At 40.2% G+C, this 20,926-nt stretch overlaps 1 protein-coding gene across 1 annotated transcript in view; it reads left to right on the top strand.

Moving 5' to 3' along the window:
- Positions 1-2,256: 2,256 nt before the first annotated feature.
- Positions 2,257-20,926, top strand: part of lekr1 (Leucine-, glutamate- and lysine-rich protein 1) — a 172,923-nt gene continuing 154,253 nt past the window's right edge. Inside the window, exons 1-3 of the mRNA XM_073041054.1 lie at positions 2,257-2,298; positions 3,628-3,768; positions 4,442-4,544. Coding sequence (XP_072897155.1) covers positions 4,452-4,544 — 93 coding nt within the window. The 5' untranslated portion in view covers positions 2,257-2,298; positions 3,628-3,768; positions 4,442-4,451. The remainder of the gene's footprint in view (positions 2,299-3,627; positions 3,769-4,441; positions 4,545-20,926) is intronic.

Here is a 20,926-nt window from a genome sequence, read left to right as displayed (position 1 = left end):
TAAAATTCAGAAAAGATGCTCAACAGAGGATCAACTGGATCAAATCCATCATCAAATCCGAGCAACACTTTCCATCTCAACCTCCAGTTAAACATTAATGGAAATCATGCTGGTAACTTCCTGACAGAGGTTTTTTCCTATGAATTTTAAAGTGACAGTTTATTATCTTCGGACTAGGTAAATCATAGAATTCATTTTATGAGACATGGAAAACCATTAGATATAATGAAGAACCTTTGAACAGTAATTCACTCAGTGGGCCAAATAGCGAAACTTTGTTCCTTTCTATTGAGCACATTTACATGGAGCGTGGTCGCAGGAAAGCAGCATCCATCATCAAGGACCCCCACCATACAGGCCATGCTCTCTTCTGGCTGCTGCCATCAGGAAGGAGGTACAGAGGCCTCAAGACCCACACCACCAGGAACAGTTAGTATCCTTTAACCATAAGGCTCTTGAACCAGAGTGGATAACTTCACTCACCTCAATACTGAACTGTTATATTTACTGTGAATGTCTGCAAGAAAATTAATCTCAGGGTTGTACATGGTAACATGTATGTACTTTGATAACAAATTTAATTTGAACTTTAAACTTTAATATTTTATGATCTAATTGAATCATACATGTCAATCAAAGTTCAAATTCAAGTTCAAAGTAAATTGATGATTATATATGTCACCATATGCAATTCTGAGATTTATTTTCTTTTAGGCATACTCAATAAATCCAATGACTATAATAAAATCAATGAAATACTGCACTAACAGGGCATTCAATCAGTGTGCAAAAGGCAACAAGCTGGACAAATACAAAACGAAATAAATAAACAAACAAACAAACAAGCAAGCAATAAATATCATGAACATAGGACGAAGAAGCCTTGAAAGTGAGTCTGTAGGTTGTGGGAGCAGTTCAGTGATGGGGCAAGTGAAGTTGAGTAATTTTATCCCCTCTGGCTCAAGAGCTTAATGTTTGAGGGGCTAAAACTGCTCCTGAACATGGTGTTGAAAGTCCTGAGGCTCCTGAACCACCTTCCTGATGGCTGCAGCGAGAAGAGAGCAGGACCTTGGCCGTAGGAGTCCCTGTTGATGTATACTGCTTTCCTGTGACAATGCTTCATTGTACTCAATGGTGGGGAGAGGGCTTTGTCCGTGATGGACTGGGCCATATCGAGTACTTTTTGTAAGATTTTCCGTTCAAGGGCATTGGTATTTCCATACCAGGCTGTGAGGCAATTAAGTATGGAAACACAAACCATTTGTAGTTTCCAGGATTGGTTGAAAAAAAAGTTCCCTTTCATTGCATATGCACACACACGCAGAGCAAGTTGTCCAGAAATCATTTTGCATTCTTCTAGGCCACCTTTTTTGTGTTAAAAAAGCCTATAACCAATTATTTGGTGACATTAAAACTATGAGGCTGTCTTTATAATAAAACTGTAGTCAGCTTGCTATTGCTAAGTCTGGAATATAGCCAATGAAAACTAATTGCTGACAATTTCCCATATTTCTGTTAAATATGGAGAGTGCCCAGGTTTCCAAGGAATCTTGAAATGTACATCTTTAGGCTATTTAGGAATTGTATCATTTTTTAACCTTGAAAGAGCTGACAAAGGAAGCTGAATTATAATAGGTTAGCAAGACAATCTAAGCTATAAGAGAAATAAAAGGAAAATTAGGAGGAACAGTTGATATGAAGTATGTGGGAAAACTGATAAACATTATATAGTATGAAAGACCACAGGAAAGTGGATATTGGAGTGAAAAATAACCATTGAGAAATAAGGTTACTTGAATGAGGCATAAATAGTAGCCTGTTTTATATAAACCAAAATACTCCAGATCAGAAATTTAAATGGAAAATGCTGGAAACGTTCAGCAAGTCAGGCAGCAGCTGTGGAGGAAGGCTTGAAATTACTTCAGATCAAGTGGCCTTGAACATGGAACTGTATTCAGGACCTTTTTTTGTTTTTGAGTTACTATTATCGGAATTTCTCAGTTACTATTTACTTGTGGTTATTTAAAGATAAATCGTTTTAATTAAATAACACTTTAAACTAGTGGAGAAGTAAGTTTCTCGCACTGTCACAGCACTGCAACCCCCCCCCCCCCCGCAGAACAGGGAAGGACGCAGAGCGCTCTGGGGCATGATTGACAGTTTGCTCCGTCCTACGTACTTCCCATGATGTCCCGCCCTGCTGCTCCGTGGTTTCTATGGTTACTGCACAAGCGGCTTGCTGAGTCTATGTGAGTCGTCCTCGTGTGGAAACTGCTTGGCTTTCTTTCAGCATCGGTGGTAAGTGAGTTGTGCATCCGGCCTCTAGCAATTCATACCAAAGTAGTTAATTATAGATTTAAAAACTCCTCTGGGATTTGTCCTAGAGATATGCCCATGTGCGAGAGAGAGAAGAGAGGGAGGGAGGGGAGAGATGGAAGGAGGAAGGAAGGGGAGGGTAGATAGAGAGAAGAGAGTGAGAGAGAGGTAGGTAGATATCTTTAACATTAGCCTGGACTTCGTGGATCTACGCGTCAGTTAAACCACCAGATATTAATGTCTCACTCGGAGGAAATACAGAGAGCCACTCCAAGCACCGTGATCTGAAGTTCAATCATTTACTTTGTTTACTAATGGGGGGGGGGGGGGGGTGTGTGGCCTAAGTTAGGTTGATCCTTAAATTATTCAGTACTCTGCCATAAACTAATACCAAGTAATGGCCATGTGTTAATCTCCTCTCTCTTGAATAGAATTTCATTTGATTGATCTTTAATAACTTGATTGCAGTCTGTATTTTTCAAAGAATTTTGAAAAGTCTGAGGCTGAATACAGCTCAGTTCTTGAAATATTTCAGCACTCCACATCTTACTCCAAATCTCACATCAGCTTAATAATCATTCATTATTCTTTACATTGATTTATTGGTCTTGTTTACAATTTGAATCATTCACGATTCTAGACCAATATAAGGGGATATTATGCTGGTTCACGTATTGTTAGTAGTTTATTGATGATCTTTGTTGCAATATTGTGATAACAATCTAAAGACACCCTGTTATCCAAAGTGAGAAAAATGCCAGAAAATGTTGTGATAATTTTCTATGATGAATAAAATTTTCCATTGCATTTTAACAATTTGTTAGTGATGTGTGAAATAAGTCACTTTTGCTAATATCCGAAGAATAGTTCAACAATGAGGTAAAGAATTTTGTTTACAAACATGAAAATCTGTTTATTTTTATACTGTCAGATTATATGCCACAATGTGAATGATCCTGCTACCTTCCAAGAGTTGTCAAAAGTGTGGATATTGTACATAATGTAGCAACTTGCCTGTAAACTGTTAAAATGTAAGATACTCAGTAATTTTCAGCTTCTGTGATTGCTGTCATACAGGAATTTTACAGAAGTCTGGAATATTTCACAGAGTTGTGGCATGGCCAAAACATTGCCGTTACTCATTGTGATTTGTCATTGTCTAGCCAAAGAATTTTTATTTCACAGCTGCACATTTAATTTGTTTTTGTTCTCAAGCAATAATGACAAGGGCTTAAGGAGATAGATAACAGTCTTTAAAATTGACACCTATCCTGCATTTGACACATTTTTGTTACCATATATTTGATTCAGCTTTCACTCAAATATGGGTTTCAGTCCTGCTCCATTGATTCCAACGCAAACACTTCGGCTGAAAATCTTAAGCTGTACTGAAGCAGTACTTCACGACTGGAGCTGCAGACTTTTGAGGCAGTATTCTGTGTGATTCCTTAGGTGAGTGATTCTCCTGATCTAACCAGTTCCTCCTACATATAATCCACTTCTCCATCCCAAATTTCTATCACAGAGTTTCTTTCTCCTCCTTCACCTACTCCATCTGCCCATCAAGCATAGACTCCTCCCACTATTCCCCCTATCCCCACTATTACCAACTACCTTCCTTACTTGGGTCGAAGCTGAACCTTCCTTTCCTATTAGATTTCATCATCTACAGCCCTTTATTACCCCTATCTATCACCTCCCAGTCTCTATCACTATTTCCACCCTTTCCTGCTCTATCTACCAATCACCCTCCTCATCTGGACCAAACTACCTTTTTCCAGCTTTTGCTCCACCCCTCCTCCTCCTCGCCTCTTTAAAATGAGTTTAGTTTATATCAAGAGTCCCAGCCCAAAGCACGGTCTGTCCATTTCCCTCCACAATGCTGCTGAGTTTCTCCAGCAGTTTATTCTGTAAAATATCGCTCGTGCCCTGGTCAATATTTATCCTTAGTAAGACTACCTCCCAATAAAACTGTACCTCTTGTTGTTAGCATATTAAAAAAAGTGCAAAAGTGGCTGCTAGTTTTCCTGCATTACATATTTAGCTGTAAAGCATTTTGGAGTATTCTGTGGTCAAGAAAATAAAGTATTATAATTCAAGCCTTTCTTTATTGTCATTGGTGCAGTAGCAGATGTATGGTAATCTGGAGCAGTTCTGAGCTTCTACCTGAACAGATCAATATGGAACGCCATATCCCTGTTCACCCTTTACCTGAAGATATCCAGCAGGTAAAAAAAAAAACTGTAATTTTTTAAAATTAAATTACATTGTACATATTGAAAAGTTTGCAAACTATATGAAAACAGTTACCCTTCAATCATGCCTATGTGTTATCAAGACATTTATGACCTATATCAAATATTTAACTGGGTCTTGCAGAATTCAGGACAATATATACACTGGATTCCAGTTAATCGGAACATATTGCAACCAGTTCATTTTGGCCCAACTGAGCAGCTGCCCTAAATAGCTGAAATTTCATGGAAGTAGTTATAAAAAGTATAAAAAGATAAACTGAGTTAAAAAATGTATTTAAATGAAATACAGAACAAATTAGAACACTGACTTTACTACTTCAGTATAAAACTACGTATTAGTTGCTAATATTTATCGATGGAGTAATTTCATCCACGTCGCATTCTTTTGTCTGTAAATGAACAAAATCAACGCAGACACCTAGTACAGATAATGGACTGCCTTCATATGATGCTGTCAATGAATACATCACCCAAATCTTCATTTTTATTGCAGCATTCAAGATGATTGTTAATACCATAATTCTTCCTATTTTCTAACTTGAAGAAGTAGCAAAATTGCTTTATTTTCACTCTCAGATGTTTCTGGCATCTCCAAGCCTGAATGCTTGAAACCACAGTGAGCAAAATAGTTCTGAATTGTCTTACTGTTTATTTCTTACCAACTATCAGCGACAAAAAGTGCTGCTTTTTGAACACAAACACAGGCAACTGATGCTATTTAAAAACTGTCGAAGCACAATGTAGTGTTGAACAGCCATGCAAGTGTGCATCATTGACTCTAGTTAGAAACTGTTCAGAAGCAGTTCCTGCCTCAGTTAAGCAGCATGGGTCCCATATAAACAAAGGGAATCCCGGCTATTTTCTCAATTAGTTTTTATTCTTTAAGAGTTGTTCCAAATAAGCAGCTGCCCAGATTAACTGATGGCCCAATTAACTGGAATCCACTGTATAGGCCGATGATTACTAATAACAGATGTTTAACCACAATGTTTAACTTTCAGTAGACATGCCTTTTCTAAGTGAAAGTCATGCACCATAGTATCATGTAATGAAAGAACTGGCTATTCTGCTTGTGAAATTAATAGATTCATGTATTGTAAGCACATCCAGCTTAGACAGGTTTTGCAAGAACTGAAAGTACAGAACAAAGTCTACGATTATGGTCTATACCAGATGTACCCAATTCAGGCCAACTTGGCATATTTCAACCAATGAAGTTTTAAATGATACAACAATTTTTCCAATTTCTGTGAAGAAATAAGGTTGCTGAATTTATTTTATAGTATTACTACAGCAAAAAAATCAATATGATGATTTGAATTGTCATGACACTGAATAACAGTTACTAGGTCATTCTTAGATTTATGTATTTCATGAGTTAATTTAACTGCAAACTGTAAATATTGGTCAGTGCCACGTGCTAGTCAGAGTAGAAATAGGAGGATATTTCAGATGAATACGTGGCTTGAAAAATGGTGCAAGGGGGAGGGATTCAAATTTCTGGGGCATTGGAACCAGTTCTGGGGGAGGTGGGACCGGTATAAGCAGGACGGTCTGCACCTGGGCTGGACTGGAACTAATGTCCTAGGGGGAGCGTTTGCTACTGCTGTTCAGGAGGCTTTAAACTAATGTGGCAGGGGGATGGGAACAAGTGCAGAGAGACAGAGGGGTGTAAAATGAGGGTAGAAGCAAAAAGTAGTAAGGTGAAGAGTAAAAGTGGCAGGCAGGCAAATCCAGGGCAAAAAGCACAAAGAGCCACTCTTCAACATAATTGTATAAGAGCTAAGAGTGTTGTAAAAACAAGCCTGAAGGCTTTGTGTGTCAATGCGAGGAGCATTCGTAACAAGGTGGATGAATTGAATGTGCAGATAGTTATTAATGAATATGATATAGTTGGGATCACAGAGACATGGCTCCAGGGTGATCAAGGATGGGAGCACAACATCCAGGGATATTCAATATTCAGGAGGGATAGACAGGAAAGAAAAGGAGGTGAGGTAGCATTGCTGGTTAGAGAGGAGATTACCGCAATAGAAAGGAAGGACATTAGCCTGGAGGATGTGGAATCGATATGGGTAGAGCTGCATAACACTAAGGGGCAGAAAATGCTGGTGTGAGTTGTGTACAGGCCACCTAACAGTAGTAGTGAGGTTGGGGATGGCATTAAACAGGAAATTAGAAACGCGTGCAATAAAGGAACAGTAGTTATAATGGGTGACTTCAATCTATATATAGATTGGGTGAACCAAATTGGTAAGGGTGCTGAGGAAGAGGATTTCTTGGAATGTATGCGGGATGGTTTTCTGAACCAATGTGTCGAGGAACCAACTAGAGAGCAGACCATTCTAGATTGGGTATTGAGCAATGAGGAAGGGTTAGTTAGCAATTTTGTCGTGCGAGGCCCCTTGGGTAAGAGTGACCATAATATGGTGGAATTCTTCATTAAGATGGAGAGTGACATAGTTAATTCAGAAACAAAGGTTCTGAACTTAAAGAAGGGTAACTTTGAAGGTATGAGATGTGAATTAGCTAAGATAGACTGGCAAATGATACTTAAAGGATTGACAGTGGATATGCAATGGCAAGCATTTAAAGATTGCATGGATGAACTACAACAATTGTTCATCCCAGTTTGGCAAAAGAATAAACCAGGGAAGGTAGTGCACCCGTGGCTGACAAGGGAAATTAGGGATAGTATCAAGTCCAAAGAAGAAACATATAAATTAGCAAAAAAAAGTGGCACACCTGAGGACTGGGAGAAATTCAGAGACCAGCAGAGGAGGACAAAGGACTTAATTAGGAAAGGGAAAAAAGATTATGAGAGAAAGCTGGCAGGGAACATAAAAACTGACTGTAAAAGCTTTTATAGATACGTGAAAAGAAAAAGATTGGTCAAGACAAATGTAGGTCCTTTACAGTCAGAAACAGGTGAATTGATCATAGGGAACAAAGACATGGCAGACCAATTGAATAACTACTTTGGTTCTGTCTTCACTAAGTACATAAATAATCTTCCGGAAATAGTAAGGGACCGAGGGTCTAGTGAGATGGAGGAACTGAGGGAAATACATGTTAGTAGGGAAGTGGTGTTAGGTAAATTGAAGGGATTAAAGGCAGATAAATCCCCAGGGCCAGATGGTCTGCATCCCAGAGTGCTTAAGGAAGTAGCCCAAGAAATAGTGGATGCATTAGTGATAATTTTTCAAAACTCCTTAGATTCTGGATTAGTTCCTGAGGATTAGAGGGTGGCTAATGTAACCCCACTTTTTAAAAAAGGAGGGAGAGAGAAACCGGGGAATTATAGACCAGTGAGTCTGACATCGGTGGTGGGGAAAATGCTAGAGTTGGTTATCAAAGATGTGATAACAGCACATTTGGAAAGAGGTGAAATCATCAGACAAAGTCAGCATGGATTTGTGAAAGGAAAATCATGTCTGACGAATCTTATAGAATTTTTTGAAGATGTAACTAGTAGAGTGGATAGGGGAGAGCCAATGGATGTGGTATATTTAGATTTTCAAAAGGCTTTTGACAAGGTCCCACACAGGAGATTAGTGTGCAAACTTAAAGCACACAGTATTGGGGGTATGGTATTGATGTGGATAGAGAATTGGTTGGCAGACAGGAAGCAAAGAGTGGGAGTAAACGGGACCTTTTCAGAATGGCAGGCAGTGACTAGTGGGGTACCGCAAGGCTCAGTGCTGGGACCCCAGTTGTTTACAATATATATTAATGATTTAGACGAGGGAATTAAATGCAGCATCTCCAAGTTTGCGGATGACACGAAGCTGGGCGCCGGTGTTAGCTGTGAGGAGGATGCTAAGAGGATGCAGGGTGACTTGGATAGGTTAGGTGAGTGGGCAAATTCATGGCAGATGCAATTTAATGTGGATAAATGTGAGGTTATCCACTTTGGTTGCAAGAACAGGGAAACAGATTATTATCTGAATGGTGGCCGATTAGGAAAAGGGGAGATGCAACGAGACCTGGGTGTCATTGTACACCAGTCATTGAAGGTGGGCATGCAGGTACAGCAGGCGGTGAAAAAGGCAAATGGTATGTTGGCATTCATAGCAAAAGGATTTGAGTACAGGAGCAGGGAGGTTCTACTGCAGTTGTACAAGGCCTTGGTGAGACCACACCTAGAATATTGTGTGCAGTTTTGGTCCCCTAATCTGAGGAAAGACATTCTTGCCATAGAGGGGATACAGAGAAGGTTCACCAGATTGATTCCTGGGATGGCAGGACTATCATATGAAGAAAGACTGGATCATCTAGGCTTATACTCACTGGAATTTAGAAGATTGAGGGGGGATCTTATTGAAATGTATAAAATTCTAAAGGGATTGGACAGGCTAGATGCAGGAAGATTGTTTCCGATGTTGGGGAAGTCTAGAACGAGGGGTCACAGTTTAAGGATAAAGGGAAGCCTTTTAGGACCGAGATGAGGAAAAACTTCTTCACACAGAGAGTGGTGAATCTGTGGAATTCTCTGCCACAGGAAACAGTTGAGGCCGGTTCATTGGCTATATTTAAGAGGAAGTTAGATATGGCCCTTGTGGCTAAAGGGATCGGGGGTATGGAGAGAAAGCAGGTACAGGGTTCTGAGTTGGATGATCAGCCATGATCATACTGAATGGCGGTGCAGGCTCGAAGGGCCGAATGGCCTACTACTGCACCTATTTTCTATGTTTCTATGCTTCTAGTATTAAATTTGACTCCGTTTTTTTTAGGTTTATGAAAATGTTGGATTCACTAAATTGCTTGTGTAAAAAAAAAGTACATTTCAGTCAATAAGTTAAAGGAATTCTTGGTGCTGGCTGTTTCAACAGCCAACATTGGGCTTGCCAATTAGCATTAGATGTTTGAGCGACTGTATAACTGAAAATAACTTGCTTGTTAAAATCTGAATTAAAAGTAAAAAAAAAACACATCCAGCTCTCTGAGTGTCCCAGGCAGAACTCTAATTTTGGTGCTATAAATGCACTGAAAATCTGTGTTGCAAACATCCTGCTTTTAACTGCAATACATCATTGATTTCAGATCCAGATAAGGCCTTATAAAACACATCTTGTTTCTAGATAGCTTAAAACAATTTATTGTGAAATGAATTTTGATAAGTAAAAGTCAATACAATTAATTATGCCTTGAAATTATTATGAATATTAGCCTTTTCAATAAATAAGCTGAAACTTCACACAAACTACCTGAAGATTATAATGCAAAACATTCATATTACATTTTTTACAATTATACCAATGAAATTTACTGGATGGTATTCAACAATTTAGCACGGGTTCCCAACCTAGGGTCCACAGCTGCCTTGCTGAATAATATTGGTTCATGGTGTAACAAAGGTGGGAACCCCTCATTTAGAGAATAATTCAAAGATGCCTATGAAGAAAGGAAATTTGAATAATTTTCAGAAAGATATTATCTTATAAATTAATCTTTTTAACTCTCAATAAGGCAAATAACAAAGATATAAATTATCAGTAGAATGATAAAAAACTGTGGATCAACTTAGATTATTTATTGCAGCAGAGAGAGGGTAGTTTGAATTTCCAATTATTTTGAATGTTGGTGACCCATATGAAGGTAAATGAATCTTAGTATGTCGTCTACTTATCTTGTCCTTGTAGAGATAATATGTAGAGTAAATAAAAGCTGGGAAATAATAATAGTTCCTCTGCAATGGGTCTTATTAGTTTCCCTCAGGACAGTTTAGCTTGTAAATATTGTGGAATCTGTTTCACATTTAAAAGATAATGTAGTATTTAAAGCATTTAGAACTGTTTTCTGCTTTAAGATCTCAGATTGGCTTTGAGCTTGTCAAAACCAATGTAATGTTTTAGCAATTCTATTTAATGTGTAATGCAGTAAATATGTTTCTTTTCTTCTTAGGCAGTTCCTTGGGTTAAGGAAGATTCAATTTTTTTTAGCTCAGGTCTGGCAGAAGTGGAACAGGTGTTGATTAATGGCATAGATGGGGGCAGATTGTTTGCACTATTGTTTGGTTATCTGCTCATGCACTCTACATGTAGCAATTGGAGAAACTTGGAGTTACTTGAAGTCGTCTTTGATGTTCCGCCAACTTGAAAGGTTTTGAATCGAGTAATTCTGTAACTTTAATATTTAATTTCCTTGAAATGTTTATCCTTCTGGAAATTGCTTGCAGTTATAAATCTCAGGATTATACACTTGTTTCAGGAGTGCAGTGTCAGACATGTGGCTAATGTGATTCACACACTGGAGCAGGTTAATCACAAGCAGATGTCAAAAGCTGGAGATTCTGACCTGGAAGAGGACACTGATAGTGGTCCACATTTCTTGTCAGTGGGTTTGGATGATTTTTGCCTCTCCAGTGCCTACTGTAAATTGCTTATGCCTCCAAAGGGTAGAGTGGGCTGTTAAATAGGTCATGTTTACTGCCAAGTTTGAGGTTTTGACTTTCAGAAACCTTTTTCCTTAAGTAAGCAAAGGCTGTTTTGGTGCATTGGAGTTTGGGTTGGATTTTATTGTTGACATTTGCCTGCCTTGATTTACGCATCCTGCATTGTGGAAAGTTGTTCAGAGCCTAAGATTGATTCTGATTGCAGGAGCAGCTTGGTAAAAGTCCCTTCTCTTCCATCTGTTTAATATAAAGTCTGTCTTCTAGTTCACTTCTTTGAAGGAATCAACAATGGTTTAGAGCTCAAACTCAGAATGTGTGGATATGTAGATATTGTCTACAATTTCAGGGGTGCCAAACTCATTTTAGGTCACGGGCCAGATTGGGCAAAATGTGACTTTATGCAGGCTGGATCAGTTGTGCACATGCAACCACACGCATGCGTTCTCCCACAGCTTTCGTTGCCTTCGTTTTTTCAACCTGCTCTCATGTGTCTCAGTCTCTGCTAAAACTACAAATGGTTTCACTTTATGAATTACATTTCTTATGAAGAAGATTGCCTAGCAAGCATTATTTTTATGATTGGTATTAACTTACAGTCGTAAGCTACAAGAAAGTTGTGATGTAAGAGAGAAAAAACAATGCTATTTTGGCTAAGATTGTTTCGGGAGCCACACCCTTTTTATTAATAAACCATTTGAAATTGAACATTAGCAGACACAAATGTAGACCTAACAAAACAAATTGTAAATGTAGGATACACAACTGCACCTAATTTTTATTAGCCTGCTTCCAGCAATCAAACTCAAGACAATGAACACAGTTAGCCTCTAATTTTTATTGAAGTGATCACATTTACAATAATAGAATTGTCAAAAAATGAATGAATCACAATATTATGACATTCAATATTTCATAATGCATTTTGCTTACATGTCGCAGTGCATTGAACAGTGTCACTCATTTTCACTTGCAGCTTCCAGACGCCTGACATCTCTTGGCTTTAACCAGACTGTCAACATCAGGGACCAGTTTCTGGGCAGTTGTGATTTTCATAATGTCACTTAGATGTCTGTGTGTCAGCTGTGAGCACAGTTTGAATTTGTTAATATTCATTATGGAGAACACCTGCTCACAGAGATATGTTGTCCCGAACATGCAAAGGATCTTTAAGGCAAAGTCTGTCATCTTGGGGTACATTGGTCCCAGGTATTGATAGAATGAGTCCAGACCCACAGAATCATATTTATATTTCAAAGCCGAGTTACACTGAATTTCAGTTAGTTCCATTTGGAGTTCCTCCGGTACATCTGACGCTGCGTTGACGGCAAACGGCGAGCAAAATCATGAGAGTTCCTTCTCGAGCTGAGTGAAGACTTGGAAACGATTCTGAAACTCACTTTCCAGCCGTGATATTTTGTCTTTGTACCTGTCCATGTTGTCATTATTCCCATGAGCGACATGCACAGACTGCAAAGAGGGAAAATGAGCTTGGTTGCTCCGGGATAGTTGCATCTTCCAAGGCCTAATTTAATTTGAAAGGCACGAATGCTGTCGTGGTATTACGTAACAAGTTGTTTGTAGCCTTGCATGTTAACATTAAGCACATTTAAGTGCTCTGTTATATCCATCAAAAATGCAAGATCATGAAGCCAGTCTGGGTCATCCAACTCTGCCATTGGCTTCCCTTTCTTGTTCATGAATGGTACAGTTTCCGCACAAAATTGAAAAAAACATTTGAGTACAACCCCTCTGCTCAACCTGTGGACTTCAGTGTGGTAGGGTAGGCTGTGTCCAATATTACTTTTGGACAAAAGAGTGGCAAGTTGCCGATGGTTGAGTCCCTTAGCTCTAATAAAATTAACCGTTTTGATTACTACATCCACACCACGAATAAATATTCCCAATTGAGCTACATCAGTCAATTTGGTGCTCTCATCAATTGCAATAGAGAAGGCATTAAATAACTTCACTTTGTCTTATAATTGACTGTTCAAATCTCCTGCAAGGTCCTCATTTCTCTCTGCCACAGTATTTCTTGACAAGCTGATATTACCAAAAGCTTGTCTCTTCTCAGGGCACACCAGCTCAGCCGCCGTTAGCATGCATGCTTTGATGAATTCACCCTCAGAGTATGGCTTTGACGCAGCAGCTATTTTGTTGGCAATAATATAGCTGGCCTTGACAGCTCCATCATGAGTCTCTCGACTTTTGGTGAACATTGAATGCTGTTTTGTCAGAGCTGCTTCAAGCTCGTTTACCTTTTGTGTTTTGGGTCATCCTGCGTACTTGTCATATTTTTCTCCGTGTGACGTCTCATAGTGTCGTTTGATATGGTACTCTTTTGCCACAGCCACTTGTTGCGAGCATATCAGACACATAGGTTTGCCATTGACCTCACAGAAGAAAAAATTATCTTTCCAATTATCATTGAATATCCGACCTTCGATGTCAACTTTTCTTGGAAAGCATTTTGAACCACAGCAGCAAACAGTTTCAGCCTTGCTACAGGTGTTACTTACCTGAGTACTCTGTGTGTTTATACTGTGTCTGACGGTGTAAGTTGGGCCCTAGTGGTCTTCAGTGCAGGGTTGTAGGTGCTTATGCACGGCTGGTAATTAACTGCCGCCTATTGTACGGCTGCCATACTGATACATAATACCGTAAATGGTCATGAATATACTTTTTTTTCTCCAAATCATCCCGTGGGCCAGATGCAGCCTGCGGGCTGGTAGTTTGACACCCCTGGTATGCATGCTATAACTTGACGTCCATAGTTGGAATGATCCTTTTACCAGAGTTGAAGTGATAAAGATTTCTGCTTGGCCTCAAGATGAACTCTTTCCTAAAAGAGAGATTGTTGAAGGTGAGGTGAAGTACTGCCGTAAAGGAGATTGAGAAGAGGGTTGATGTGATGACCAAGCTTTTCTTGAACACAGTCTGTATTAGATCTGTTGATATAGATCATAACTTGCTTGTGATTGTGGAGTCCTGATGCATGGTCTCAACCCAAAACAACTCCATCCCTTTACCTTCACAGGTGCTGCTTGATACTCAGTTTTTCTATTAGTTTCTCGTTTCAGGTTCCAGCATCTGCAGTCTCTTACGTTTCTAGTGTAGAACAGTTGTTCATAACAACCTACTTTAATTTTGCACCTTTCCAGCTCTTACAGTTTTTCATAGTATAACAGTATAACATAGTATGATGTTAACTGAATTCCAGTTAATTTTGTAATGCAGGGGAAGACAGATGGAACGTTATGTAGCCACAAGCGAGGCTCTAAAATGGAATGTTGTCCTGGTGACACGGTAAAAGATGTCTTTAGTAATTGCAGAACTCATGGGGGAGGATGAACCGCCAGAGACTGTTGTGCACATTGGTGCTTTCTGGATAGTTATGAAAAGGGATTAAGTCTTGCAAAGTGAATATAGTGAATTAGTCAGAAGGTTAAAAAGCAGGACTTCCAGGGTTATAATCTCTGGATTACTCCTTGTGTCATACGCTCATGAGTTCAGGGAGGAGAACAATGATGCAGTGAAACATATCAATATTACAAAGGAGAAATGCTGGTGGTCTTAAAGTGCTAAAGGTGATTGATGAAGCCTGATTAGGTATATATATCCTAGGGTGTTGTGAGACTTCTGGTCAAGATGGCATTGACCTGTGGTCTCTGTCAAGTTCGTGGCTCAGTCCATAAGACCATAAGATATAGGAGTAGAAGTAGGCCATTCAGCCCATCGAGTCTGCTCTGCCATTCAATCATGGACTGATCCAATTCTTCCAATCTTCCCCACTCCCCTGCCTTCTCCCTTTATTGCCCTGGCTAATCAAGAACCTATCTATCTCTGCATTAAATGCACCCAATGACTTGACCTACACAGCCACTTGTGGCAACAAATCCCACAGACTTACCACTCCCTGACTAAAGTAATTTCTCCACATCTCTGTTCTAAGTGAACATCCTTCAATCCTGAAGTTGTGCCCTCTTTTCCTAGACTTCCCTACCATGGGAAATAATTTGCCATATCTAACCTGTTGAGGCCTTTTAACATTTGAAATGTTTCAATGAGATCCCCCCTCATTCTCCTGAACTCCAGGAAATACAGCCCGAGAGCTACCAGACATTCCTCATATGGTAACTCTTTAATTCCTGGAATCGTTCTCATGAATCTTCTCTGAACCCTCTCCAATGTCAGTATATACTTTCTAAAGTAAGGAGCCCAAAACTGCACACAATACTCTAGGTGTGGTCTGACGAGTGCCTTATGGAGCCTCAACATCACATCCCTGCTCTTATATTCTATACCTCTAGAAATGAATGCCAACATTGTGTTCACCTTCTTCATCACCGATTCAACCTGGAGGTTAACCTTTAGGGTATCCTGCACAAGGACTCCCAAGTCCCTTTGCATCTCTGCATTATGAATTCTCTCCCCATCTAAATAATAGCTTGTCCATTTATTTTTTCCACCAAAGTACACTTTCCAACATTGTATTTCATTTGCCACTTCTTTGCCCATTCTGCTAAACTATCTAAGTCTCTCTGCAGGCTCTCTGTTTTCTCAACACTGCCCACTCCTCCACCTATCTTTGAATCATCAGCAAATTTAGCTACAAATCCATTAATCCCATAGTCCAAATCATTGACATACATCGTAAAAAGCAGCGGTCCCAGCACCGATTCATGTGGAACTTCATTGGTAACTGGCAACCAGCCAGAGTAGGATCCCTTTATTCCCACTCTCTGTTTTCTGCCCATCAGCAAATGCTCCACCCATGCTAGTAACTTCCCTGTAATTCCATGGGCTCTTATCTTGCTAAGCAGCCTCATGTGTGGCACCTTGTTAAAGGCCTTCTGAAAATCTAAGTACACTACATCCACTGCATCTCCTTTGTCTACCCTGCTTGGAATTTCCTCAAAAAGTTGCAGTAGGTTCCTCGGGCAGGATTTTTCTTTCAGGAAGCCATGCTGGCTTTGGCCTAACTTGTCATGTGCCTCCAGATACTCTGTAATCTCAGCCATAACAATTGATTCCAATAACTTTCCAACCACTGATGTCAGGCTATCAAGTCTATAGTTTCCTTTCTGCTGCCTCCCACCCACTTCTTAAATAGCAGAGTAACATTTGCAATTTTCCAGTCATCTGGTACAATGCCAGAATCGATCAATTCTTGAAAGATCATTGTTAATGCCTCCGCAATCGCTTCAGCTACTTCCCTCAGAACCTGAGGGTGCATTCCATCAGTTCCAGGATATTTATTCACCCTCAGACCATTAAGCTTCCTGAGTACCTTCTCAGTCGTAATTCTCACTCCATCTACTTCACTTCCTTGACAATTTTGAATATCCGGTGTACTGCAAATGTCTTCTACTGTGAAGACTGATGCAAAATACGTATTCAGTTCCTCTGCCATCTCTGCATCTCTCATTACAATATCTCCAGCGTCATTTTCTATTGGTCCTATATCTACCCTCAACTCTCTTTTACCCTTTATATACTTAAAAATGCTTTTCGTATCTTCTTTGATATTAATCACCAGCTTCCTTTCCTAATTCATCTTTTCCTTCCTAATTATCTTCTTAGTTTCCTTCTGCAATTTTTTAAAAGCTTCCCAATCCTCTGTCTTCCCACTAGCTTTGGCTTCCTTGTATGCCCTCCCTTTTGCTTTTACTTTGGCTCTGACTTCATTTGTTAACCATGGTAGTGTCCTTCTTCATTTCGAAAATTTCTTCTTATTTGAAATATATCTGTCTTGCACTTCCCTCATTTTTCGCAGAAACTCCAGCCATTGCTGTTCTGCTGTCCTTCCTGCTAGTGTCCCTTTCCAGTCAACCTTGACCAGTTCCCCTCCCATGCCAATGTAATTTCCTTTATTCCACTGAAATACCGACACTTTGGAATGTAGTTTCTCCTTCTCAAATTTCGAAGTGAACTCGATCATATTGTGATCACCGTTCCCTAAAGGTTCCTTAACCTTAAGCTCTCTTATTACCTCTGGATCATTGCACAACATCCAATCCAGCACAGCCGATCCCCTTGTGGGCTCAACAACAAGCTGTTCTAAAAAGCCATCCCCCAGACATTCTACAAATTCTCTCTCTTGACGTCCAGTACTGGCCTGGTTTTCTCAATCCACTTTTATGTTAAAATCCCCAGTGATTATCATGACATTGCCCTTCTGACACGCGTTTTCTACCTCCTGCTGTAATTTGTAATCTACATTCCGGCTGCTGTTTGAGGCCTGTATAAAACTGCCCTTACCATTTCTTAACTCAACCCATAGAGACTCTACACCTTCCAATCCTATGTCATCCCTTTCTAATGATTTAATGTTATTTCTTATACACAAGGTGACCCCGACCCCTCTGCCTACTAACCTATCTTTCTGATACACCTTATATCTTTGGACATTCAGTTCCCAATGGCAGCCATCCTTTAGCCAAGTTTCAGAGATGGCCACAATGTCATACTTGCCAATCTGTAGCTGAATTTCAAGATTGTCCATTTTATTTATTATGCTGCGTGCATTCAAATATAACATTTTCCGAACAGTATTTGTTGCTTTCTGTTGTAAATCATCCCACTGGCTGTGATTATGCCTCATCTCCTCCCTGTCCTTCTTATCATCTCTCTTGCTCGCAATCTTTGATTTACTGTATTTCTGTTTTCCCCTTCCTCAGCCCTATCACTCTGGTTTCCATTCCCCTGCCAAATTAGTTTAAATCCTCCCGAACAGCTCTATTAGACCTGCATGCTAGGATATTGGACCCCTTTGGGTTCAGGTGTAACCTGACCATTTTGTACAGGTTGTACCTTCCCCAGAAGAGGCCCCAATGATGCAGGAACCTGAAGCCCTCCCCCCTACACCAGTCTCTCAGCCATGCACTAAAGTGCCTGATCATGCTATTCTTGCGCTCATTAGCACGTGGCACAGGCAGCAATCCTGAGATTACTACCCCGGAGGTCCTGCTTTTCAGCTTCCTACCCAATTCCCTGAATTCTCTCTTCAGGACCTCCTCCCTTTTTCTACCTATGTCATTGGTACCAATGTGTACCAAGACTTCTGGCTGTTCACCCTCTCCCTTCAGAATACTCTGCACCCGATCTGAGACATCCTGTACCCTAGCACCTGGGAGGCAACTCACCATGCACTTATCTCTATCAGGCTGACAGAACCTCCTGTCTGTTCCCCTCACTATGGAATCTGCTATGATTACTGCATTCTTCATCATCTTCTCTTCCTTCTGCGCCACGGAACCAGGCTCAGTGCCAGAGTCCTGATCGCCATGGTCGTCCTCTATCAGGTCACCCCCCTCAACAGCGTCCAAAATGAGATAATGGTTGTAGAGGCGGATGGCCACAGGGGTGCTCTCAACTATCTGAGCTCTTCCCTTCCCTTCCCTGACAGTCACCCACTTGTCTAACTCCCACAGCCTTGGGGTGACTAACTCCCTGTAGCTCCTATCTATCTCCTGGTCATATTCCCTAATAATCTGTAGGTCACCAAGCTGCAGTTCCAGTCATGGTTTTCAAGTTTATAGGGATGACTCTGGGGTCAGTGAGGAGAGAAAGAGGGGTCATATTAAGGTTTAAGGATGGGGATGTGGAGGAGTTAGAGATCAGGACAGGGTCTAGGTCTCTGCTCTGTGTTCAAAGGCCAGCGATGTGGATATTTGACGAAGGACGTCTGGAGTCTAGACGTCTGTTCTAGGCTTAGCCAGTGATGTGGAGATGTGATGAAGTCCCTCTTTTGATGTCAGACTGTTCCAGGTCAATGGGTCCCAGGATCAGATGTCTGTGTGAGCAGGCGGCTTGAGGGTGAGCCTGGAGTTCAGGATCCTGTCGTTGGTTAGTCCAAGGATTGATATTGAAGATTGAAGCTTCGATCAGAAGTATGGATTTTGAAGCCCAGTGGCCGAAGACTAGAAGCCCAATGGCTGGTCCTGGGGTTGAGGACTCTGTGTATGTGTGGGTGGGATGGAGGAAAAGGGCTTGTTTTGCTGTTGTTGTTTTGTGTTACTTGTGTTCTCTGCTGTTCCTCTGAGCATTGTGGGCATGCTGTGTTGCTTCTTGAACTATATTGTGGCGAAACTTGTAGTCTGTCCCCACACATCCTTAGGTTATGTTGATTATTAAAAGAAACAACACATTTCATTGTATGTTTCCATGTATGTGTGATAAATAAATGAATCTGAATCTGAAAGCAAGGGAGGGGATTGCTGATGTCCTGGCAGAGATGTTTGTATTTTTGTTAGCCATAGGTGACAAGGATGGAGGATGGTTAATACCATGCCTTAATTTAGGAAGGACTGCAAGGACAAGACAGGGAACTCCAGGTATTTTGCGTAGTTAAATCAGGCCAGAGCATGCATTGTGAATGGCAGAGCCCTGGGTAATGTTATTGAACAGCAAGGCCTTGGAGTGGAAATACATATGTCTCAGGAAGTGTCAACACAGGTAGGCATAGTGCTGAAAAAGACATATGGTATGCTTGGCTTCATTGGGTGAGCATTGAGTATAAAAGTTGGGACATCATGTTATAGTAGTATAAATTGTTGGATTGTGTGTATTTCTGGTTGCCGCACTATAGGATGCGTTAAGCTAAAGATGACGTAGAAAAGGTTCACAGTAACGTTGTTGAACTGGAGGGCACGAGTTATAAGGAGAGATTGGATAGCCTAGGTCTTCCAAATTGTGAGGGGCGCCTTTTCCCAGGATTGGAAATCTAAAACTCGATGGCTTTACAAAAAGTTTTAACAATCTTCTGTCTCAGGATAGGTATCAGGTTCTTCTCGACATCCGGTTTAAACGTGCATAATTTTATTGGTTATGTTTATGGGTGGTTGCAGGAAGAAAGAGGTCAAGTATCAATGTTCTGAAAAAGATCAAAATATAAAACAAAGATATCATCAATTATTCATGCAACATGTAAATTCCTTTAATATTTTTGGTGTTAAACTTGTGTTGTGACTCATGACCATTTTCAGTAAGTTTCAGGACCACGGAATCTGTACCTAGTCTAGATCTTACATATAGTCTAGATCTTACACTTCGTAAATATTTTTGTACAAAGTTTTTTGTACTTTTATTTCTTAATAGCAAAAGTAAAGTTCAAATAGTTTTCAGGATTTATTTTTATTTGGGATGATGTCATATGTATATATAATTTATTAACTTTTATTTTAAGCTCTCCAGGCCTTGGGGGATCTTTTGAAGCAGTATCTTATAGCTAAAGATTTGTTTTACAACATTTATATGAGGTAACATAAATCTCAGAAGTTATGGTATGTCAGCAATGTTATTTGGCAAACTATACTCAGTGGCCACTTTATTGGGTACGGGAGTGGATCCTGGTGTGGACCTGCTGCTGTAGCCCACCCACTGCAAGTTAGATGTGTTGTGCATTCAGAGATGCTCTTTGGCACACCACTGTTGTAACACATGGTTATCTGAGTTACTGTTGCCTTCCTGTCAGCTTGAAACAGGTGTCCAGTTTCATCTGATCTCTGTCATTAATGAGGCATTTTTGTCCATAGAATGGCCTCTCACTAGATGTTTTTTTTTAGTTTTTCGCACCATTCCCTGTAAACTCTAGAGAATGTTTTGCTTGACAATCTCAGGAGATCAGCAGTTTCTGTGATAGTCAAACCATCTGGCACCGACAATCATTCCACGGTCAAAGTCAGGTCATATTTCCTCTCCATTCTGATGTTTGGTCTGACAACAACTGAACCTCTTGACCATGTCTGTATGTTTTTATGATTTGAGTTGCTGCCATGTAATTGGCTGATAGATATTTGCATTAATAAGAAGGTGTACAGGTGTAACTAATCAAGTGCCACTGGGTGTATATCAACATGTAATTCTAGGATCAGGATCAGGATTTTATAGCCCATTGTTTTTAAAACTACAAGATTGAACTGTGGTATAAAATTGAATGTGAGTCATAATAGGTAGA

The sequence above is a fragment of the Hemitrygon akajei genome, chromosome 3 (assembly GCF_048418815.1).
Source record: "Hemitrygon akajei chromosome 3, sHemAka1.3, whole genome shotgun sequence".
In the NCBI taxonomy this organism is placed as follows: domain Eukaryota; kingdom Metazoa; phylum Chordata; class Chondrichthyes; order Myliobatiformes; family Dasyatidae; genus Hemitrygon; species Hemitrygon akajei.
Note: the sequence above shows the minus strand (reverse complement) of the source record. Positions and strands in the feature narration are given on the sequence as shown.